The following is a 25,423-nucleotide window of genomic DNA, read 5'->3' as shown; positions in this document are numbered from 1 at the left end:
TGTCTGTTACCTTAGTGCATATGAGTAAGAAAGTAGAAAACTTTTAGTTTTTCATTTGTAGGAAATTGAAACTCAGAAATTGAGAAGTGTAAAGAATATATTAATTCTGTGCATATACTTCTATAAAATTATCATCATCTTATTTAGAAATAAGTTTATTTAAATTTCTGGGTCCAGTATTATGCTTCATCCTACTGCTGTCTACTACATACGTACATTTTACAAAAGTAACTTGATAGTTTGGTTTTATCTATAATATTGAATTTATGATAATCTCTGATAAAAGGCAAATGCTTATTCAATAGTTTTTGTAATTAAAACATCTAGTTAACATCACAGTTTTCACAGCAGTAATTTAGGATGCCATGAAGACTTCTGCTACAGGCATATTAATAACTGCTGTAAGTAATGGTTTTGTTGCTTTACCCTTGACCACAAATACACGTACCGTGTCTGAAATTCCCAGCTCAGATATACAGGTTACTAGCGTTTCTGCAACATGAATGATCCCGGGCACAAGCATTGGAATCTGAAAACAAAGATATCATAGCAGTGTTAAGGAGTAAATTGTCACAAATTAATACAGTAATGAAATGTAGTTAAGAGTAGTTTTAGGCTGTACATTGTAGACAAGTATTTTTACTGTGTCATAACATGTAGCCAGTAACTTGAAAGTTCTTAATGGCTTTTATAGTTGAGAGCAGACCATTTAAAATTCAAGAAACTATCAAAAGGATGCCACAGTAGTGTGTTTTGAGAGAATAGTGTAACTGAGCATTAACTCCTGCTTGTTTAGTTATTTGACCTTCATTCAGTCAATAGGGGAAAATGGCAGTAAGTTGAAGAAATACACTGACTGAACAAGCACAACTACAGTATGTTCTTATCTAACAGAATTGTTGGGTAAAAGGTTTTCCTTTTATCTAGGAGGTTGGTCTTTTTAAATCCATAGGTTTAAGGGCATAGTACTAATGTTGAGCATGACTAATCGAAAAAGAATTCCAGTTGTGTATGATGGTGTTCAATATATTAACTACCAAAATGTTGTAGCCAAGGTAAACCATTTGTTGAATCCCTAGCTTCAACACTGTTGGTTACCCTTTCTTTTTACCAGGATGGAATATAATTTGCAGGTTTGAGAAAAGTACTTTTTTATGGTGTGTCTGCAAGTTGTGATGTATAATTGTGTAGTGGCTCAAGAAGAAAATACAGTGGGTGTCTTTACCAAGCAAAACAAGATTCTTTTCTGACAAAATTTTTTTTGGAAAAAATGTATTGGTTGTCTGCCCTGGGCAGATCTGGAGGATGTGTTTTCACCAGGAGGTTGATACAACAGTTTCAAAGAGTCCAGATGCAGGTGGCAAAACTGTATGACATGAGGATGGCACCCTGACTCGAGTTATGTTAAATTTTAAGTTAACTAAACTGATGTGTCCATATGTACACCCTTGCAGTGGAACACACAAAAATGCATTAACCGTCCTCTCAAATATAACTGTTCCTACAGGGATACAAACCATCACCTTTTAGCAGGAGTATTCCTCAATGCAAAGTGGATAGATCATTGAAACTTGGTAACAAGGTGGTTAATTGAGGTATATGGGGAAATCCCCACTCACCTATCAGCAGCACTTTTTCTTTGTCTGCAGTTGAGTTAAGATGTCTTGCTGTACTCTGACTGACCATCCAGTTGAACTTGAACTTTTTCATCTTTATTATTGTATGTATAGTGTCTGTGTTTTTTGTTTAACATGGTTTTGAACAAGACAAGTGAACAATAAAAGGTGTGAAGGACATAAGCAGTTGTTTGACTGCTTTTTGGCCTTGGTGTTAGTATAACTAGTTTTGTTGTTCAGCAGTGGTAGGTCCAGCAAGGGGTGTGCTGGCTGGTCCCTTTCACAATAGAGGATTTAGCCAATGAGTTTTAAATGTAAGGTTAGGTGACCAGCCTGCACTCCCCGACATGCCGATCCATGTGACAGTGCTTGGATTAACTCTGGTGAAACTGCAGTCCATGTTCATGGTTTGCAGCTGCTTATCCCTTGTTTGTTGGCTGCTTCAGGGATTTCATCTCTATTGGAGTAACTGGGAACCCCAATGTCTCCACTTTTTTTAATCTCGTGGCCATTGCTAATGACTCCTCACATTCTTGCTTTAGACTGGTGTTAAAATGTGCTTAGGAGCCTAACCCATCTGAGCTTCCTGTACCAGTCTTCGTACCTGTGGGAGATAGCCCTGTGGTATGGAATGCTGATTTTATTCTTTTGTCAGCTGTAGTTACTGTTTCAAATAATCCTGCTTTGGTAGAGAAGGGTAAGACACATGAGCAGAGTAAGTTGACAAGCATGTGCACCTCTTCTTCCTCAACTTCACTGTCAAAATTATCCTCATCTCCTGCCCCTTCTTCTTATAAGTCCCACATGATTTTACATGAGCACCTTCCCTCTTCAAGGGTCAGTGATGGTGTTCTCTCACCTTTGGATGAGATGTTTACTGTAGGTATGGCTGACTGACCCAGGGACTCGTGTGCCCTGGACCATGTAGGCACAGTTGACATGGGAGTTATTGAGCGTGCTCAGGACCACAAGTCTTCCAACATCTTCCAAGACCAGAGGACTACCTTGGACTCCTGCTTCCATACTTCAGCAAAGGTATGTGGAGTAGAGCTGGTGCTACGCTCACACCACACTGTGTGTACAGGCAGAGGGTTCACAAGGAAGGTTGCCACATGATGAAACTGCTAGGTATCATGGTGAGCTATGTACATTTGATCATGCAGACACTTGTGGTGTTCCAGATGTGTACGAGACCCCCAATGCCTGCTGACTTTGCCGTCACAGGTGTCTCATCCGAGGATGAGAAGAAAGTTTGAGATCTAGTGTTGCAAAGAAAGGCACTGACTTACCTCTTGCACCAGAGTGCCAACCTTTGGATGAACTTTGTTTTGAGAAGACATAACAGCCTGTCTACAAGAGTGAAACAACTCATTTTGTATTGGATTTCATCATAAAGGTGACTTCAAGCTTTAGGTGAATCAGAAGGATGCATACTGTAAGGTACCCATCCATCAGGCCACCAAGAAGTACCTTCGCATCTCTCTTACTTCAGAACAGAAACCTCCTCATATTTTGTTGTGATTTGGGGATCTTGGTAAATGGGAAGGTAGAGCTCTTGCCCAAGCATCAGGCAAGTACTTGTGCATGCTGATAGGTATGGCAGCTGCAGAAGTCCTCCCAGACTCAAGTGTCAGCAATTCAGGGAGATGGCAGCACAGTTCATGTCTTGACAGGAACAGCCAGCTCAACTTGGCAGGTCGTCCTCAGTCAATTGTTGTCAATGGAGATGCTCATGCCTCCACCAGTGCTTGCATCATTGGCAAAATTGTTCATCCTCAAGTGATTTGCCCTTCCAGCTTGTGCCTATAAGCTGAAAGTGAAGTCAAACTTTACTTGTTCGCTAGATGACAGAAACCTCCTACTAAGAGTTCCTTTAAACTCCCCACCTCCAGGGATGCTCCTGTTCTTGAGGGATCATGAGGGATGGGTTCACCAGTGGTAAGTCACTTTGCCTCAGGTATTTGGACAAGGACGAACCTGATCTGTACATCAACACTGTGGAAGAAAAGCAGCGCTGCTAGCCCTGCAAGAATTCCAAGATCATGTAAGGAGTGTCTTAGCTGGGTTGAAGAGGGACAAAAAGACCCTCGTGGTGGGTATGAACAAGTGGAAAGGGTGGTGGGGGACAGTTTCCCTTCACCTTTACCACTTGGCTAAGTAGATAAGAGTGAGCAGCTGGCCATGCTGTCAAGCTGTCAGCCAGGTACACTGATTGGAATCCTTATATCATTCTCCTATTTCTTTGTGTACACCAGTGTGTGTTACTGAATAGCTACCAGCAGCAGTTGAACAATAAGATGATGAAAAAACTGCCTCAGTAAAAGTGTAGAATACAGATAAGTTGACAAATACTGTACAAGAAAGAAATCAAGGTTAAATAAGAATTCTTTGTGTGGTCGGCAAAACATTTACAAAGATGCAATAGTAAAGAGATGTAGTTAAAAAGGTCTTTACACTTCTGTGGTGGATTCAAGGTCAATTTCCGATATTTCATGAGATGCATTTTGTAGTGGGGGTAGTACTGATGTACAACTCACATAGTGCACTGTAGGTATTGCTTAAGGTGGTTTACAGCATCTCTTCAGCCCTTAGCTGCACCTACATTTCAACCTTTAACTTCACCTCCATTCTGCTTCCTTTCTTCTATTTTGCTGTCTAACCACAACTCTCCTTTTTTCCTGTTTAGAGCTCTGAATAGCTGAGTGCCCCAGTATTTGGCTTTAAAGCTGAATTTTCTTAAATTGTAATTCACAATTGCAAGAGATGGGGTCATGTCTTGAAACAGTCCATGTTACTTGCTTTATTAATAATTTACAATCATGTTCAGCTGTCACACTGACAGGTGGTGCTAATAAAAGTTTTTGTAGCAGTAGATGGTTAGTTGCTAAAGCAAGCAAATGGAACTACAGTACTGTAAGTAGAAAGTTTATATAGGTAAGTAATAAAACAATCCTAAAAATGCAAAGGTATCTTAAGCACATGGAGCTTACCATAAAGAATTTTTAATGTGGTGGTCTGGTTTTTATTTCTGACCTGTGTTTATTAGTTAGAGACTGCCTTAAGATTTTTCATTTCTTAAGATTTATCAAAGGGAAAATAGTAGCAGGAGAAAAAATAAAAGGATGGGCATATCTTAGCTACATCAGTGATGTTGGACCTGGGTTAAGACTGGCTGGTTTAGCTCTTAAAGCCATGAAGGGGTCTAAATAATTGTGCTTCATAATTTTTCTCCTTTGTAATAATGGTGTTAAGTAGGTACAGAAAGCAATCCATCTTCACTGTCAGACTTGAACTATCTTTGTCTAAGTATTGATTTCTTACTCCTATTCCCTAATGTATAATGAGCAATTTTGGGAATGGTACCCTCCTCTGGATGGAATCTAGCAATGCTGACCTGAAACAACTGCTGTGAATTACTGGTATCTACTAAAACTCAATGTGCAGCCTGTTTACCACTTACACACCTGGAAGGTATCAGCTATAGAACTAGCCTTAAGGTCATCAATAATTTGGTGTGCCAATGCTGAAAATTGATTTCTTGCAGCTTGAATACTTGTGATATAAGTGTTGAATCACACCAAAGTTGAAGCAGCAATGCGGGTAATTAAATACTTGTGATAAAAGTGCTGAATCACACCAAAGTTGAAGCAACAATGCTGGTAATTGAATACTTGTGATAAAAGTGTTGAATCACACCAAAGTTGAAGCAACAATGCTGGTAACTTATGACGGTGATATAAAATTCAGAACGTAACTTTGTTGCCTTTCAGATGTATAAACCTGTGCTATTGGCCCACATGTGAAGGGACTAAACAGTAAAAACAGAAAACTTCTGTAGCCCAGATCATCTAAGTTGAGCCCAAATACTATTAAATACCAAACTGAGAAAAATTTCCTCATACAATGGTGGTAAAATTCACTGAGAATGATACAATTGTTATGTAATCAAATGTGACAAGGAATTGCCAATTCCTGCCTAGAGAGATCGTTCATCACGTTAGTCCCAAACTCCACTTACCTGGAGATATGGCCAGACGTCCATTTAATGGTAGCAATAATAGTTTATTGTGGTGAATTGAAAAACTGAAAATGGTTTTCCCTGATGCTACCTGATATTTTGGCAAAAATGTGATTATAGACTTCTATAGACCTCAAGTGTAAAGTACCATACCTGAATATAAGATCTGTTGACAGTATAAATGCGGTCATCACAGTGGAATACTACTGCTATCTGCTGAGAAGGCACTGAAACAGAGGTATTTTGCAGCTCTACCTTCAATTTGAAAGTTGGCCCAAGACCTAGTACCTGAAGAAACAAAACAATGATTAAAATAAAGTAAAACAGACCATTTGTCATTAAAACTGTCGGGGGGAAAAAAAATCCAAAATTCTTTAAAAATCTAAAAAAACCCAGTTCGGTATTTCAATAAAAACAAGACTAATTACAAATAATGTACCTGTACGCAGTTCATTTATCCAAATGAAATTTTCAGTCCTATAACAAGGATTGTATTTTGTACCTTTTTTTAAAATGATTCATAACTAAGCTACTATATTTCTGTTACAAGGGAATCTAGAAACAGGCAATTTAAATTTGGTTAATTTTCATTGTTAAACTAGCCAAATCTGGTTCAGCCTTTTAGATGTATTGTAAATGGAGCTGCCTCCAGTGATTAATCTAAGGGATATTTTAGATACATATAGACTTGTGGATTTATCCAGTTTCAACAAACTTCTACTGTCCATGTTCATAATTTTTCCGTAGTATTAACAAAAAGCAAAGTCTGGTACTGTACTTGTCAAAGCATAAGAGCAGTGTCAAACGCAGGGTGTGCTGAGATGGTAACACTTTCAATATAACTGAAATAAGTAAATGGTTGTATTGAGAGGAAGGTTACTTGTAAAACAAAAGTTTCATTTTGTCTAAAGTTGTCAGTAAATATAGTCACCAGATGCTGAAATACAGTATGTGGGGAAAGAGGTTGCTGATCTGAGGAGAAATGTACAAAAACAGAAATTCTTAACTATGCCAACAATAGGACCATTCCAAGATATATGCTGTTAATCCAAAACTAAAATACCAATAATCGTAGAATATTAACAAGATTAAGTAAATATTAAGTAAGGAAATAACAGTCTTTTACTGCTTTTGTAGGTCAACTGCTGCAGAATGATTAGGTCTTGCAAATCTTCAAGCTTAGTATATAGGAAACCAAGGCATGAAGGTTGGATTCTTTAGTTTGCTATGGAACTTGTCTTGGGGGCAATTGCATTAGAAGAGTACTATTACATCTCCCTGGGAGTCAAACTGGGGACTACTCCTGTTATGATTAAGACAATGAAATGAATGTCAGCAATGCCACTCTGAGCATGGACCTCATACAGTGAAAACATTGAAGGCCACAAGCTTCAAGGCACTCGGCTATGAACCATAGTGTTTACTTGACTATTTCATCAACAGGGAGCAGTACTGTATGTTGGCAATCTGCTGGTGAGGGAAGCCATGAACCCATCTACTACATGGAGTGTCCATAATGCTCTTTACCTCCTGGAGTGGAAAGCCATTGAGGCATACCCTAAGTTAAATGTCCATAAGGCTCTTTACCCCTTGTGAGGGAAGCCATGGTGGCACCCTCTAAATGGGGTGTCCTTAACACTCCTAACTTCTTGGTGAGGAAAGCTACGTAGGTTGATCTTACTGAAGTCTGCTCTTGACCTCATTGTGATAAAAATCATAGAGGCATCCTCTATCATTATTAAATAGTCTAACCAGAAGACCAATTTAATTTACTTAGCTCTCATAAGGCTGGCCTGAAGAATTTGTCTTTATTAATGAAAAGGCTTAGATTTCATATATTAAAGCTTTTTAAAAATGTTATAACTGGGTTAATTGAAAATTATCAAATTCTGGAAAAATTACTCAATGTGTTTCCAAAACCTGATGTTCATCTCACAAAAGATGATTAACTCTCAGTATTACTCTACAGTCTGTGCATATGAGGATTGGATTGTTTGCTATTCATTAAATATCTTTGGGTCAAACAAATGACCAGTTCTAAGACATGTCAAAATTACTTGTATGTGTCTGTCCTTTTGATATGATGAATCCCATATTTCAACACTGAGCTGGATTTGTTTTAATTTGTTACTATCATTTTCAATGTTCCATTCATTCTGCTATTTATTGATTTTACTTGGTTTTAGAGGTGATATATAGTCACTAATACGAATATTTATGTATAATTTTGTTGTAGCAGCTTTGGCTGCTTTATTGGCTTCTTCATTTCCTTTAATACCTGCATGGCAGGAATTCAACATGCTGTACTTTACATTTTTACCATCTTCCTTCATATATGGAAGATCTTGTTCTCCGAGAGCTTTTAAAGAGATTTCTTGATTTTTCCTCCTTGGAATATTATCTTGCACATTATTGCAGTCTTGCACATTACCGTATCATTTATGAAGAGAAGCTAATAAAATATTTTTTTTAAGTGGTTCATCTTCATTGCTGGGCAAAAACATTGTTCCTTGTACACTATGTATGGTGTCGTGTTTCCTTTTGAGGTATTTATAGACTGCGTTGCAAGATAACTCTTGAACTGAGTTTTGGTAGTTCTTTTGGTCAACCATTGTTTTATTTATTTGGTTTTTACTTTGTAATATTAAAAACCCTGACTAATTCTCATTTCCAAATAGGGAACTGAAATGGGTCAAGCTGGATTCTGCCTGAATTTAGTTTTTGTTTTTTACTTAAAAAATTTTTCATTCATTTATGTTTATTTTTTGTTTGATTGGACAAGTCAAAAGGGAGACTTAGGATGTGTCAGAGGTTAAAGGTTTTGGGTTGTTATTTAAGGTACAAAAAACTGAAATTCGTTCAGCATGGGTTCCCTTCATCCAGGAGGCCATACAAAGAGAGGAGCAATATGCTGCCTGTAAAATAGCCTTGGGAGACTGACCTGAATGTACATCATACCTCCAGTGCCTTAAGGGTTATCAGTCCATCAAGATCAGACTCATATTTTCCCATGTTTGACCACGTCAGTACTCCAGTTTTACGGCTGGAGAGTCTTGCCATCCACCTCCATCCTCCTTCAAAGTTTAGAAAGTAAAATTTCCCTCAGTCCAGTTCACTTTAGATTCATCACCTTCAATTCTTTTTGATAGAAAAAGAAGAGAAAAATGAAACTTGCTATAAAAAAAAAAGGTCAGCAGCTGAAATCCAAGGTTTCCAGGGCTTTGATGTCTAATGTCATCAAAGCACTGGGACACTGCTTTTCAGCTGCCATCCTCTAAGCCCCCAAAAGAGAGCAACAAGTCAAGGATCTGTAGAGGGAAGCATCCTCTAAATGGAGTGCCCATGCTGCTCTTTACCTCCTGGTAAGGGAAATTGTGAAGAAATCCACTAAATGTGTCCATAGAACTGTTTCCATGTTGAGAAGAACAAAGTTTTATTTATAAAATTGTTTTCTGGAAGGAGATTGGTGAGTTTCCCCTCACTGGATAGCCATGTCAATCTGTACCAAGGCAGAAGGACATGTTTTCAAAAATAATGGCTAGCCATTAAAATATTACAGGCAAACATTACTAAACAGACAATAATTATGCAAGTCTATAAACAGCCTACAGAAGACTCTTTTCACTAACTCTCTTTAATATTGTATTTGTGTACTGTAGTATGAAAACAGTCATATTTGTGAATAGCCAAAGAGTGTTTACATGGGAACCTGGACAGTGAATACAATTTAATACATTATATTGTGTACTTAATTGCCAATTTATTTAATAACTAACTTAAAAATATACATTTTATTTAATATTTTCAGCTGCCCCACAGTATTCCACACAATTGCAAAGATGTCACCATTTAAATAATGAAGATTCAGTAATTTATGCTTCCACAGAACTCACAGGAACCTGTCATCTCAAAGGTATGTACTTTAATAAGAAAACTAATTTCTTGAAAGTTAAATGTCCCTTAACATTGTACTATCATCTTCAGTGGATAATGTTGTTTAATGAAAACCACAAACTAACCTGAGCAGACAGTTTTAAAGGCTCTGTCTGTGAAAGGGAAACTGGATTGCTACTTGTCTCCAAAGCTTGCACATACGCTCGAGCTGTGTTGAGACGCAAGCGATACAGATCATGTTGGAAAACTCGGTGCATCACTAAGGAACAAAAGAAAAAGATAATTACTCTTAATACACTTGAAAAGCTTTTGTTCATTATACACTGGCAATCATTTCAAGGTAGTTGTAGGTCCTTTTTTTATTCCAAACAATGGACAACATGGGATCTTTACGTGGAAGCCATGTAATTCAAAACCTCTGCAGTTAATGGATAATATAAAAAATATTCAGTGCACATAACGGACATCCTTTAATGAGAAAACTAAGTCTCTTTCATAAACTTGTTATACAAGAGAAGAACTCATGGAAAGAAGACATGAGAGGCATAGCAAAAGCACTCTGCTGCAAAAATATATATGGACACTTTATACTGTGTCATTTCAAAGTGTTATCATAAAGAAGGTGTCCTATGTATGCTTTTTTGCCTTATGTATGGTTAATTTTTTCTCTTGTCTTACCTGCAAGTTGAGGATAGAGGATCAGTACTAAGTACCCTTTTGAAGAAAAATGATTCTCCAAAACTAACATACAAATAAATGTGGACCATTTTTGAAGAAAATCTACCACTTATCTCAGAAATTAGAACCCACTCAAAAGTTAAGTTTGTGGTGCCTGCTGTAATCCTCTATCATCCAAATAAGAAATAAAACAAGTATGAAATAAAAAGACACTTAAATCTTGATGGTTAATAGGACAATTATCTCCAACTAAAAAGTCATTAACATCAATGGTCAAATATGGTACCTGTGGAAGAAAGAGCCTAGAACTACAGAGGAGTAAGAATGGCAAGATAGAAGGCTCCAATATAAAGGTTTTGAAGAGCATAATAATTATTATTTGAATTTCATGAGATATTAACAAATGACTTAAAACTTGTATTTGAAGTTACCTCATAATGCTAATTTCTTTTCCTATTTCTGTCTCTAAGTTCTCTGGAGTTCCATTGTGAAATAAAATGTACAAAGGGTACTACTACTCACTGGGGGGGAACAGAAAGATTTTCTATGCCCACATAAAATTAGGGAAACTTTCATAAGTAAGCTTAAACTAAGGATCCATATATTTTGAAGAATTGTAAATTTAAAGCAACTGAAGTTGGAGCAACACACCAAGACTGTACTGTACTTACAAACTGAGTTCTCTCTTTCTCTCATTGTCTGGTCAACAAATAATTTAGTCTTTTTAGGGATATTAAGCTTGAGAGCACTGGCATGAGTGTGCCCCTGATTGTCATCTATCTCGAAGCGAGCTGTTCTCTTCAGTATTTTGATGATAAGCCCTCCACCTGAAATAAAGAAGTGAAATTTTTAAGAGGGATAGCAACAAGATCCAGATTCTTGACTGGAGGTGTTTCGTGACAGAATGTACTACACATCTATTATAAAAGTTTTAATCTTTCAACCAATCATACCAGTGCCTAAATCCTGGCTCCTCTAGATATTCTAGCAGAAGGTAATAACTTTTCAATTAATAACATCATTCTCTTCTTAAACAAAATTAAATTGATAAATAAAATATAATCTGATAAATAAAATATAATCTTCCCCATTTTTTTCCCTCCCTTTTTCTTTTTTTCTTTCCCTCTTGATTTTTTATTTTTTTAATTTCCCCCTTTTTTTTATTATTTATTTATTTATTTAACTACTTAATTTTTTATGTACTCTTTCCCCCCTTCTTTTTCTAGCCCAAGAAGAACCCTAAAAGAGTTCAGAGGTCTGGTTAAACAAATCATTTATAACTAACTAACTAACTAACTAGAAATATCTGACCTCTCTCTCTCATCTTGGTAGGATGTTAAAGTAGTTACTGTATATGCCCATCCCAGAGGCATATTTACCATTTTTGGTCAAATCATAGTCTTTGTTACTGAGGATTTTCAGTGTTGGCTTTCTGAAAATCCAAGAAGCAGTGATCTGAATTATGGAACCCTTTTAAGGTGAACCTGAAGAAGGCCAAATTTGAATCATCAGGTTCTACATCTGTCCTACAAGGCACTAATTTGACAAACTTATACTGTCTTAATTTGCAATCCCCCACTCTGTCAGCTGATGTAACCTCAAGTCCCAAGGCTACCACTTCTGAATTATCTCCTGTGAGATGTTCTACAATATTGATTGGTTTCTGTGTATCATCTCTTTCTAAAAGCATGCATCATATACCTAGTAAATTATTCTTTCCAACTCTGGTAAGAGTGTGAAGATGGCCTGCAGTTTATGCAATGTTCATATAAGCCCTGGTCTACCAGATTTCCTCTGTTCAGCAAGATAACTGTGGTCCAAAAGTTCTCTCAAATGCCTCCAGTGCCTTCCATGAACTGTTCATTACCCAATATCCAGCTCTTATCCAGTGTAACTCCATTCATCTATTAATCATATCCATAAGGGATTTTCTCTAACAACTGCAATAATCAAGGAAAATAAATTTATACAGCATAGGGTTTGGCAGTGCCTAACAAGTAATGAGATTCAAGAAAGCAGTCCTAGGCTCATAGAGGGAACAAAGCCATAACTATAACAAACATACCATCAGTTATCTCCTTCAAAGGTGGCCAACCTCATTAAATGACAGATAGCTTGGTTAAAAAAACAGTCCACCCTCTCATTGTGAAAATCAAATACTTCAAAAGGCTCCCTGAGTTTATCCAGGACGTGTATTGTGTGTTAAGTCAACTTTTTTGTATAAGTAATCTCTTAATTTCTTTTACATACAATACATTACCTTTCAAAACTAGTATCAATGTGTTGTCTTCTCGACCAAAGCGACCGAACTTCATTGCTGCTACACTGTCTTCTGTGTGAATTGTATCAACTAGGTGTTTGTCACGATAAATTAGCACTCTGTGATCTGACATTCCCAGGGCAGTAAGTTTGAGGCCTAAAGTTCGAATTTCTAAGGTTTCCATGCACATAACAGGAGCAGGCAGGTGAAAAGACCAGAGACGTTTACCCTGTGTAAAAGATGAACATTACTATTATGGCAGAGTAGCATTTCTGCATACATTTATAAAGTACAGTATATTGTTTTATAAAAGCCTAAACACTGGCTAGTCAGCAATGTAGTACCTGATACAGGTAGCCCTTTATAGCTTAGACTCCATCCTTTTTACCATCATGCTATCAATTATCATCAATCTGTAGGGTTGCAGGATGTGCTCAATTGTAAGACTAATTTTTATGTAATTAAACACAGACTTTAACAAAGAAAATTTTCTTGCCAGTATAAATTGGTTAACCGGATCATCATTGCTTATGGGAGAGAAGAAAACATAACAGTAAACTTATAAAAATACTGAAGAAAATTACTGAAGTGAAACCATTTTAAATGGAAGTTTTAATTTCAAAGCTTGATGATTTGAAGTTAAAGGGCAAGATCTTTCATTCCTACCTTTGTGTATTTTGATTCACCAGAAACCTAACATCAAAAGGCACTAAGCTTTAGAGGATAATGGTATCATAATGGTAACCTGTGAAAGAAACTTAAAGGACTCTGTTATATGAATACAACAGGTAACTAAATTTTCTTGTACTCAACATACAAATAATCATAACACAAGTCTCTTTCCCCTTAACCCAGGCATACCAATAATACCCAGAGTTACATAATTAACATGCAAAACTATTTTGATGCTAAAATCTGATGCATAAGTGCAGATAGTGCAAAGAAAATTGTACCACAAAATAAATACTGAATTATAAAATTATCACTTCTTAACAATAACCTTTATCAAAATTATTTTTGTATTTATAAATACAATGTAACATTCTTTTGTAAATTAATAATTCAAACAACAATTAAGGCTTTTGGGGCATACATTTGAGTTGGCATTTTCTTATGAATATTCAAAGAATTTTCAAAAACATAAATATATTAATTATTAACTAATATATCTTACCTTATTATTAAAACAGTGTAGATTTTGGTCCATTGTGGCAACAACAATACTTTTGTCTCTGCGTAGCAAGCCAATTGGCTGTGATGATAATTCTGCCGCAGGTCGCCCTATCTTGGTCCCACGTTTCAGAGTATAAACATGACCATTACGGCAAGCTACAATGATTCTATATTCAACATCATACAGTCCTGACACTGACAGGAACACTGGAACACTGGTTAGACTCATCTGAAAAGATTCAAGTGGCCAATTTCAACTTGAAAATGTAAGGTACATGCACCAGTTATCCCTAAAATTTCAGGTGAAGATGAACCTCACTAATAAGATGAAATATGAACCTTACTAAAAAGATGAAAATATTGTATTATGTTAAACACATACACAATGGGAGCAATATATAAAATCAGTCTTTAACTTCATTTTTAGCAAAAATGTTACTGGTATCACATCCCAAAGGAGGCGATTCATTCATAATACTTGTTATGAGATTGGAGATCAAAGCAAGGAAGTAAACTGGAAAACTACAGGCTTGTTGAACATTAAATATTCAAATAACCCCCCCATCAGTCTAAATTTTGTTTTTACATTGTTCACAACAGAATTTCTGACATTCCTGCTTCCCTTGATGCAAAAGTTATGCAGTAATTACATACTTACACTATTCAATATGGTAAAGGCCTCAGGATCCAGTATGAATATATTGGCACTCTCTGTGCCAAGTACCAAACAAGATATTGCATCATCCTCAGCATGGCTTTTTTTCATTGTAGAAAAACAGGTCACCACAGTCTGAAATATTAAAAGTTCTCTTAATCTCTGAGGGGCTAAAATTTGTGTAACTGCCTTTTTCTAAATTTCAGAATTTCAAAATATGTAAGCCACAAACTTCCAAGTTCCCTTATTACCAACACCACATGGGATTAAGGTCAGATAATGGAAAAACTGGATTAATTAGTCAGGTGGAGGTACAGGCAGTCGGCAGGTAATGCCGGGGTTCCATTCCAATGCTGCGCTGTAACCTGGAAAATGACGTAACCCGGAATGTCGCAAGAAAAATGTATAAAAATGAGAAATAAAGTGATGAAAGCCTTACCTTTAATCCTCTGGGTGTACTGTACAGCACAGGCAGTCCCTGGTTATTGGCGGGCTTGGTTTTGGTGATCAGGTTTTACGCAGCCTGTCTAGCGACGAAAATCATTAATTTTCGGTGCCGATTTCCACTTATCGGCGCCAATAATCAGGTATTGGCAATGTTACGTACCTAACAGAGGTGCCAATCTCTGGTTATCGGTGCTGAAAATCGCTGATTTTCGTTATTGTCACACCGTCAGAACGGAACCCTCACCGATAACTGGGAACTGCCAGTATTTTACTTGCACCATGATGTAGTGTGCATCCAAAAACCTCCAAATTTTTACTTTATATTGTAGCTGTATGTACTTTTACTGTTCCGTTGCGGCATAAGATGACAATGTAACCTCAGAACATCTGCTGTAACCCAGAACCAATTTTTACAAGAATATATTTGAAAAGCGACGTAAACTCAGAACGACATAACCCAAGTCTGACTTAACCTGGGGACTGCCTGTATATAATAACAGATCTTATAAGAGCTGCAGGTTTATCTTTGCCACTGTCAAAGAATTATCCCTTGGATGAAACAAATATGTTCTTTCATTCCTGTGAAAACTTTAGGAACAGTGACCTGCACTCCCTTAAGGCAAACTAAAGGTATGGGCAGCAGAAGAATAAGTACATATGTACAAAGTATCCTTCTTGGCTGGCATCAGAACTCAGGGCACCATTATTATTGGTTGTCATTACCCAGTGTGGTCCTTCTCCATCACCTATAGTGCTTTATTGTACTAAGAGTACTGACTGGCTCACTGAAAGGGGAAGATCTACCAAAGTGATTTAGCCTCACAGAAGTCTGAATGAACCAAGTGTCCGTTGCCAAAGTTGCCCATAATTTACAGTACCTTCAAAGTCTTCCTCCTACTATTTGGACTAAGCAGCCATACAATTCACACAAAGCTGCTACTATGAGAACCTGAACATAAGTTAAAAGCTCTGCTATCAGTTTTCAATGAAAAAATTGGAATGATGGTGGGGTACAAACTCAGTAGCAGCATTGCAGATGACTGTCTGTCCCCAAAACAACTATATCAGTCTGCTTCAGAACTCTGACTCTTTTCTACCTAGGTACTAGTTGTGAACTGGCCCTGTCCTGGGTGGTGAAGCAGTGAAGGGGAAATTATGGTCTGGCAGGGGTTGATGGTAATACTGATTCAAGGTCACAGGACTTACATCAATATTCCTGGAAACTCGGTACTTCAGCCTGCCCTACTAGCAGTTTTCCACTCAAAAGCTAATTGAGTGCCAAACAAAAAAACAGATTAAACATACAACTTGAATTTTAAATGGTTCCATGTGGTCTTGACAACCAAAACATTCAGATAATAAAATCACAGCATGTAACAACTGAGCACTCACTATGAATAAAATATCATTATGATCTAAAAAAAGAATGAATTCTGACTTGGGAAGAACTTTTCGAAGCAATCTGTAAGGAATTGAGGGTTTGCCCAGTCAGATTCTGAGACAAATTCAACCATGAACAGTAAAGAATACAGGCTTGCTATCTCTACATAAAGGTGCTAATACTGATTGTACAATTTAAGAACAGATATTCATGTGTGCTGTACTTTCCCGGCAAACCATTTGATCTTTTTTTATTTTTTTCATTTCAGTGTTAAATGTAACTAGGAATCATACAAAAACTTTTATCCTACAAGGGATAATTTCAAATCACAAATACCTCTGTACAGGGATTTGAAATGACAAATACCACTACAAGGATGTTTTGAGCTAAATTATCTTGAAAGCCATTTCACAATTAAAGCACACAAACACCATATGTACTCTTAAATATTACATTTCCTCCTTCAGTCAGTTATTATCACAGAAATATCCTCAAAATTACTGGAAAAAATCTCATTTCAATCTTTGTTTATATGATTAAAGTAGATTAAAATTATTTTCCTCAGTGCAGACATAACTGTTTTGATAACTGTTTTTATCAGTCCTTAATTAAAATAGGCAACACATCAGGTATGATGTATTGTATCTGATTAGTTAATAAAATTACAACACTACTGTACTCACTTGTCTTTTGAGAATGAACCCCTTGTGCTGATCAAGGAAAGCAACTTGCTCTGCATGATCAGGGCACATTAGAAAACGTTGTGACCGGGTAGTAAGACCACACTCCCCTACCTCTTGTCTTAAAGAGTCCAGAATCTCATACAGCATACCAACATCAAGTAGTTCATCCCTTGCCTGATTATAAAGAGAGTTACACATACAGTTTTTTAATTACTGATAAGTATTGCAAAATCTGAACTTAATGAATCTATCAAATACAAAAAAATTAGATTTCTGGAAGCCAGTACCCCTAACTTCTGGAAAGAAAGAAACCCATCGATAATTACGATTATGCTCTCAAAAGTAAAACATATACTGTACCAGGGAATTTACAATTACAAGTGAGGGACAAACATCTGCATCAAAGCATTATTATCTGTTCTCTTTCAATCTCATTTACTGTATCCTGGAATAGGAGTCTTCATTTCCCTATGCGAAGGAAAACTTATTCTTTTTGCTGATTTAATACAATGACAGCTGTCAGTTTTAAGGAATGAACAATAATTCAGCTAAATAAAGTTCATCTGAGAATTTTTATTTTGCTGCACTTGCTAGTTCTGCAGGCTACAACCACAACTTTGCTGGCTATCTGATCTTTTGTTTTGTTTCCACTGAACTTCATCAATATGGAGCACTCACTTCAGTGAATTTCACATGTCCCAGAACTGTTAGACTCTTGTTGACTGACTGTTATGAGGTTTATGCTTTATGGCGAAGAACTGGAATTTATCAGGGTTATAATACTCTTGTTAGTCATCAATATCCTTCAAGATCATGATGAGGTATAATGCATGCCTTACTCTAGGCTACTCTAAGGAACTACAGTACAGTATATCAATAACAACTTGATTTATTTCCTATTATCTTCACTTGTCAAGTAATACTCGGGTCAGCTCGGCTAACTTGGACTGAGGCACCTACATGTTATCTTTTCTCATATAATCACTACTGTACTGTATTCTCACATATGTATCCTTACTATGTGAGCTAAACCCCAACTACATTATTTTTCCTCATATATTTTACTTTCAGTTCTCCCTTTGTAAAATTTGTTCCCTTTCAGGATGGTATTCTTACTTTGTTATGTCAGAACACATCACTGAACCGTGACTAATTTGCCTCACTTCAGGTAGATTAAATGGCAGCCATATCTCACACCTAGTCATGTCTCACCTCCCATCAAAATGACTTCAGGTAGATTAAATGGCAGCCACAGCTCATATCTAGTTATGTTTCATCTTCCATTAAAACCAATTCAGGTCAATTAATGGCAGCCATATCTCACACCTAGTTATTTTTCACATACCATTAAAATATGTTGAAACACATTTCTTTATATTCTTACATGTGTCACAAAAAAGCAACTACTGTACTTATATATTAATAACACAGTCTCCTTCCAAGACTGCTTTGCAGTAAGTGAAGTGGTAAGTACTTAGTTATCTGGGATATATGTGATAAGACCCCATAGACTATTTGTAATACTGTACTGTATTGTATGCATTCTAAACAGAATCTCCTTCTCAAAAGCATAGTTAGCGAGATCATTATCTAAAGTGTGTGGTCTTAAGTAATCACATTCTGTCCTACTTACAGTGGTTTCTGACTGCACTTTTCTGATAGAAAGTGAATCTCCAACTTTTGTACTTTCAACTCCTGATATTGTTATTTGTTTCACTGGTTTTCCTGTTATTTTCTGCACTCTTAGAGTTAATCCAATTTATTACTACAAAATAATACAGTCTGCTTTCAAGAATCCATAACCCTCCAATTCATTCAATTTCAGCGTACAGTAGAATACATGACTTGGGGCATAAACAGTTGTCAAAATGTAAGATAGCAAAATCTAAATTAGGTAGATGGCCTAAAATCACACTTGAATATATTAGCTTTTTAATTTTTAAAAATTTATTTTCCTTTTAGATTTTAAGCATTTTACAGTGTATTTTAGAATGCAGACTGCAAGAATAAGCTTTTCCCAAAGAAACGTGGTTCTCGTGAAAAAATTATTTAAAAAATGTACTAATTTGCAATTTCATATTCTAAGGTAATACGCAATGAAACATACAGCATAACAATAATTATTACCTGACTCCATGCATCAAATTCAGTGGGATTCACTTCCAAAGTGGGTAATGTAAACTTGAAGTAAGGTCGAAGATTTTTATATATATAAATATAGCTGCCTGATGCAACGGCAACAGCTGAAACAAAATATAACGATGATATAATGTAGTAAATACAAATAACCTCATTTTCAAGAAACTTACATGAAAAATAGACTTTTTTATCAATAACATCCTATATGAAAAATGTAAACCAGTCAGCCTAACAGCTGCAACAGCCAGTGCCAGCTCAAGCTTGGGAGCAGCAATGCAGCAGTTTTATGAGTCTTCCTCATATGCTCGCTCCCAGACTTGGGATTCCCTATACAAAATACTGTAAGTACCATATTCATATGCATGGCCAATCAGAATTCCACTTTAATTAGTCAATAATGACAAACCTAATATTGTATGATAATAATGTTACCATACCACTAATAGTGTAGGACTTCAAGCAAAACTGAATTACTAATTTGGGAATTAAACCATAAAAATAATAACAAAAACATTGTGATCAAGCTATTTTACACAAATTTACAAGAGAGGTAAGAAAGGCACTAACATGTAATGATCATAAAGCACAAAATGATAAATAACATTATCAATCATTAATACTAAATCAGGAACAAAACAAAAAAATATCTTCTGTTACTACAGTATGATAGAGATTTTACACCAAAGACAATAAGGTGGACTGAAAATAAAACAGTTTGCTATAGAGTACTTAAAATATCGGCCAGCAGCTAAAGCCAGAGAATTGTGAGTTACTAAGTATAAGTTTCCAATAAAAACTGATGGTACCCCATAATAGTTACTTCTCTGGATCTACTTAAATAAAAATAGGATCACTAGTATTTATGCAGGATCAAATAAGACTTACCAGGGACCCTTGGTTCTGTAGTATCCATATGAAATGTGATGACTCCAGTGGGGAGATCTATCAGAGTATTTTCTGACATCAAGCTTGTACCTTTATAGACCTGAAATAAAACAGACATCAAGGTACTGTACGAGGGAAACAGGTGTGGACTTACTGCACACCTGGATCTCATGACCAAAATATACTGCACAAGCCTAAAACTTTAAGCCAATTGAAAAATGACAGCATTGAAAATCCCTTACTACATCTCATAAGGAGATTCAGTTTCGTGTTATTGCTTGTGTTGGAAAACACTTCTCAAAAAATTTACTTGGGTCTAAATGCTTTCTAGATGCTACATGGCTGTTTGCTAAAGTTGTCAGCACTTTAAAAACCAAGAAACATAAAAGGCATAATACTTTCATTTCAAGACAGCAGAAATGTGTTGTAGCACTCAGTGGGTCACATCCATGCTTCACATATTTTGATACAGCTTTTGCATAGTTTCTGGCATAAAGCCAATGGGTAATCCAGGTTTGCAACAAATACATATAAAGGAACTGTGTATCAGTCTGATATTTACCATATTCATGTGATGGTATACTGAATATTTTCTGTAAACAAGAAGTTACTTACAAAACATGATTACAAGACAAACATTGACAAAACCTCTGATTTAAAATTTGTGACAGCTTTTCTTGAAAAGAAACTTCAGTGATTCTTGATATGTAAAGTATTATACTGTCGTTGGTCTTTGACTTGGGAACTTTCCAAGAAATAATATATTTTACTGCAATAACTCCAAAAGGCCTAATTCTGTGAGGATAAATGCTTATTGGTACCATACTGCAGTGATCAGATTATAGTCTTCAAGAATTTGATGCTCGAATCAAATAAGCTTAAAAATTAATACATTCAGATCTATATTTTCATTTGTTCTCACATTTTATAAAGCCTTTTACGGTACTATTATATGTACTTTATGATTTTAAAAATCTGCTATAGACTTTATATTTTATATCTACAGTACTTTACTTAAGGGTATACTCTAGTTAGCAAAGTGCAACATACAGTTATTGTTACATTAAATAAAAATATATACAGTATAGCTAATTATTTTTTAAACTATAAAGAGAATATGGTGAAAAAAAGAAAGCAAACCTACCTTGAGTTTCATATTATAGGCTCCGGTCCCTAGATCAGCAATAATAAGTTTCCAGTCGCCATCGCCGTGAAGATCAGCTAAGGCCATACTACAGCTAAAAGTGTACAATGATGCCAGTGGGTCATTGTGAGCGGTGAGCCACTTTTCGCTGTTAAAAAAATAAAACTAATAAGAATGTAATTCAAAGTTAAATCATAATATCAAAACATCTACCTGAGCAAAATTTCACGCTCTACTCAGGAATCACAACACAACACCTGTGCAACATACAGTGTATCAGATGAAAGGAATAAACATTAGAGCAGCTTAAAATTTTTGTTTATTTTCCACAATGTAAATTTCTCATTTTTTATAAGAAGCTGTAATGCCTAGTATGCACAGGTCTACTGAATGTCAGTTATATTTATAACATTAGTAACATGGTGATACTGTAATGCTAGATGTAACCTCCACAAACAAGCAGAGTTCCATCACCCCTAATGCCCTATTCATTAATTCATTAATGTAAATCCACTTCAAAGAGAAGGCTTGTTCCTACAGCCAAAATTATTTAATAAGCAAACAACTGAACACCTTCCAGTTCTACCCAGTTGAGGACAACACAGATATGACCAAAAAAAAGCACATAATAAAGGAGAAAAGTCTGATGAACAGGATAAGTTTGAAAATAAATGAAAAAAAAATATATATATATTAAGATCAAAATGAAGTTTAGAAATTTTGGCGCAAACATAAAAATGTGTGCTAAACTCGGGATGCTAAATGCTGAACATCTCAAAATGATGGATCAAACAAAATGTACTGACAATAGGTGCTAACACCTAAAGAAATGTAACTTTCATACAAAATAAAAACAGTAGCATTCATTATAACAGTCTAAAAATTTACTGAAGGAGTTGTGGGGTTTGATAAGGCAGTCTAACTAAAAAGGGATAAATCATCACACAGCAGAGTCACACCCATCCTGATTGGGCTTCACTGGTTACCTATTAAAGCAGGAATTGAATATTAAAATAAATATTTTGAGGTACACAGCAATAAAGAGTATCAAACCAAAATATAAAAAAACACCTTCCTATAGCATTATACCACTGAGAGCATAACTACAAATAGGAGCATGGATGTATGAAGTATGATGGAGATAAGATTCAACAGCGATGATGTAGTGGAAAATGGACTTTTAAGCTCAGACTATGCTGTGAGTTCCCCAGAAATAAAAAGGTGTGAAAACTTGGAGATATTCCAATAGAAATTAAGGAAACTAGTTAAAAAATTGAGATGGGACAAATTATTCAAGAAAACCAATAAATGTAACTCAATAAATGAGACCCATCAGATAGACTGAATGTAGCTGACAAGAGAACTTCTGAAAGTAAACTAAAAAAAAAAAATGAAGGGAGATGATGATGTTTACACCATTTGGAGTTTAGTGAAATATAAATTTTAAAGATTATTTTACTTTATTAGATATACTAACCAGGTCTTATATATAGGAGTACCCATGGCACTAGTTGGAAAGGGTCATTGAAGCTTGGTAAGGTGATTGATAGATGCCCATTCAGCCCCAGATTTATGTCATCCTAAGGCAAGATACTTTTCTGTCTATGTAGCTTGGGTGGCTATACAACAAGTTTAGCAGCCATCACAGCCTAAGGTGATGTCCAATGACTTGTAGGCAATATCCCCAAGACAAAATGAGGTGGTGCATCAATGCCAGACCCTTGTTCTTACAGGCAGAACCAAGAAAGTTCTTCCTAAATGCCAGGGACAGGGCAATGCCCCTGACATTGTGAGCTCTCACCCAGAGTGGACAGAATTGGAATATAAAATTTAGGTCAAAGGCTGGGCACTTGGACTGATGAGGTCATTCAAGCTGAAAGGAAAATTGAGAGTAAAAAGGTTGGAAAGGTGTAACAGAAGGAAAACTTTGTAGTTGCATTTTGAAACAGTTATTAGAAGGGGGTGGAAAGTAAGTTGGAAGAAAGATAATATGAACGGAGGTGCAGTAAAAGGAATGAAAGGGGTTGCAGCTAGGGCCGAAGGGACACTATGAAGAATCTTGAGTAATGGTTTCAACTGATGACACTACCCTCCCCAACAGGGCAGGCTAGATAGATGTCCTTGTTTGTTTCATGAAGCCAGAAAGTTCTTGGATACCACATTCTTGTATCTGACTTCAGTACTAGTAAATAGGTGCTGACACTTGGTCCTATTCAGGTAGTGCTGTAAGGTTTGCACTGGGCACAAAAGCATCTCATTTACATCACCACCAACAAAGTCTCAGAGAGAATTCTGTCTCTCTTCAGACCATTACCAGTTCGTGCCACAAATAATCTTATAATAAAGACAGTGGTTTGGATTCTAGCAGGAACAATATGAAATAAAACCACTCTTAACAATCGGGAATACTTTGGAAAAAGAATCTTTCTATAATGTTTATAAGTACTTCATTGTTGAGTGGTCATGACTGGTTAACAGTTAGGCCTATGATATGAAAGATGAGGCAAAAATTTTGTTAGACTTGCCTAAACATATGCGTGACCTAAGCCAGCATAAAGAATAAGTAGCCTAAAATTCGATGACCGTTTTTCAAACTTCTTAGGGCGCCGGGTAAAGCTGAAGTCTACTACAGTATTTACCACCTTTTACTTGTTTTTTATGGCTTTGGTTTGTGTTTATTATACTTATTGTCTTTTCTAACCTGTTCCATTTTCTTAACTTTACTCCACCGGCATTTTACCAAAATATGTGTACAAAGTTGGCATGAGAGTTAAAGAAAGATAAACTTACCTTTCGGCCCTTATCGCCATTGCAAATGATCCTTGAAGGTAAACAAAAATATTTCAAATAAGCTGGCCAGCCTAGTCTGAGGCTGAGATGCTGGGCTGTATCCGCTTATTTTTTCCTTCGGTAACTTGTTATGCTGTGTCTAGTAAAAACATTTTGTTTTCGTGATTAAAATTGCCATATCGACCAATCTGCATGCTGTCAGTTAGGAGAAATGAGGCAAGGCCCACGTATAGGAATTTGTTCTACTAATTATTGAGGCAAAGGGTATTTCTCAAACAAACTGTAAGCCAATACATTTTTTTAAAAATCGAGTTCTCAATTAACGAAAACACACAGACTGCCACATTCCTACACCCGATGGCAGTCACTGTTATTGTTTACAAATTGCGTTACCATGGAAACTAAGGTATGGTTCTCAACAATGGACTTCACAGTTTTCGAGAAGCTTGAAATGTAACAGTTTATCTTTTATTTCGATAAAATTATGGAAACGACATATTAAATACAATAACTGAAATCCTTCTTCAAACAAGGCAATTATCCTAACGTATGCGAACCATTTTTAGGTAACTACCGCAAAGAACAAAAACTTCGATGGAGGGAAGTGTAACAGGGGAGTAGAATGTTACTTGCTGTCATTGATTAAGCATTTTCGCCAGCGTGTGCGATTGAAATTTTAGATATAATAAAGGGCAATGGTTTAAGCACAGGTTGATTACTAAAAAGTACGCAGACATTAACAAACCTAGATTCACATAAACTAGACACGGCCGCACTACTAAAAATCAATTTACTGAAGATTTTTACATTTATATACAGCAAAAAAGATGCAGGCGCGTTTCTGAACTGACAGTAAAGCTGGTTCATTGCTTACCAAAAGCTTCAGAAGACATAGATGCTTAAGAGTATCGTAGGAGATGAAAATCAAAAAGGGAATTCAAAATGAATTAGTGGTCTGTTGCATATAATAGTGAAAGAACCAGCGAGCTGGTAAAGTAAGAAAATAAGAAATCTAATTTTTACGTAATCATGGACTTTAAAATTTTAAAAAATTATCAATCTGATGCCTTGTCTCCTGTTAGGTATGAGACTCAACGACAATGTATTATAATTATAGGCGATGAAGTAACGGAAATGTAAATGAAATATACAAAGAACGGCCCGTTAGGAATTACAGAGGTTTACAGAACTCTAGGAGGCTTAGCAAAGTTTAGACATTAGAATATAAATGCGGAGATGAGATTATAAACACTCAAACGCACTATTAATGGTAAGAATATATATAATAGTACTGAAAAATACTGTTTTCCCTGTGCAACGAGCCCGAAGATTTTCTGCAACAATATTATAACATTACCACAACCTGCTCATATAACCTCACAAGTTTTTCAAATGAAATTCTCTCCCATGTTGTTTTCAAGACTCGTGGCTGTTAGGGTGAAGAAATCGAAACCCCTATGGACCATTCATTATCAATCATATCATTAACTTATATATTTCACCTTCATTATGGCACTGAATAATCCTGATGGGTTCCGGCGCTTGGTCTTCAAGACCTAAATTTCATAATCAATCGATCAATCCTCCTGAAAACTGAGAAGTCACTCAATTCTTAATGTTTTAATATTTTATTGCTGTATTATTTTTTTTTTAATTTTAT

General features: G+C 36.0%; 1 protein-coding gene across 1 annotated transcript; it reads right to left on the bottom strand.

Moving 5' to 3' along the window:
- Nucleotides 1-79: 79 nt before the first annotated feature.
- On the bottom strand, nt 80-24,159 carry BBS1 (Bardet-Biedl syndrome 1). The gene is made up of 12 exons (XM_067090709.1): nt 23,764-24,159; nt 20,974-21,121; nt 19,830-19,929; nt 18,933-19,048; nt 16,806-16,979; nt 14,298-14,429; nt 13,641-13,868; nt 12,467-12,695; nt 10,878-11,033; nt 9,654-9,787; nt 5,788-5,922; nt 80-529 (listed from the first exon to the last, which is right to left on the bottom strand). The coding sequence occupies exons 1-12, from the start codon at nt 23,781-23,783 to the stop codon at nt 356-358; spliced, it is 1,746 nt and encodes a 581-aa protein (XP_066946810.1). The 5' UTR covers nt 23,784-24,159; the 3' UTR covers nt 80-355.
- Nucleotides 24,160-25,423: the final 1,264 nt, after the last annotated feature.

This window comes from Macrobrachium rosenbergii, chromosome 47 (assembly GCF_040412425.1).
Source record: "Macrobrachium rosenbergii isolate ZJJX-2024 chromosome 47, ASM4041242v1, whole genome shotgun sequence".
NCBI classification, from domain to species: domain Eukaryota; kingdom Metazoa; phylum Arthropoda; class Malacostraca; order Decapoda; family Palaemonidae; genus Macrobrachium; species Macrobrachium rosenbergii.
Note: the sequence above shows the minus strand (reverse complement) of the source record. Positions and strands in the feature narration are given on the sequence as shown.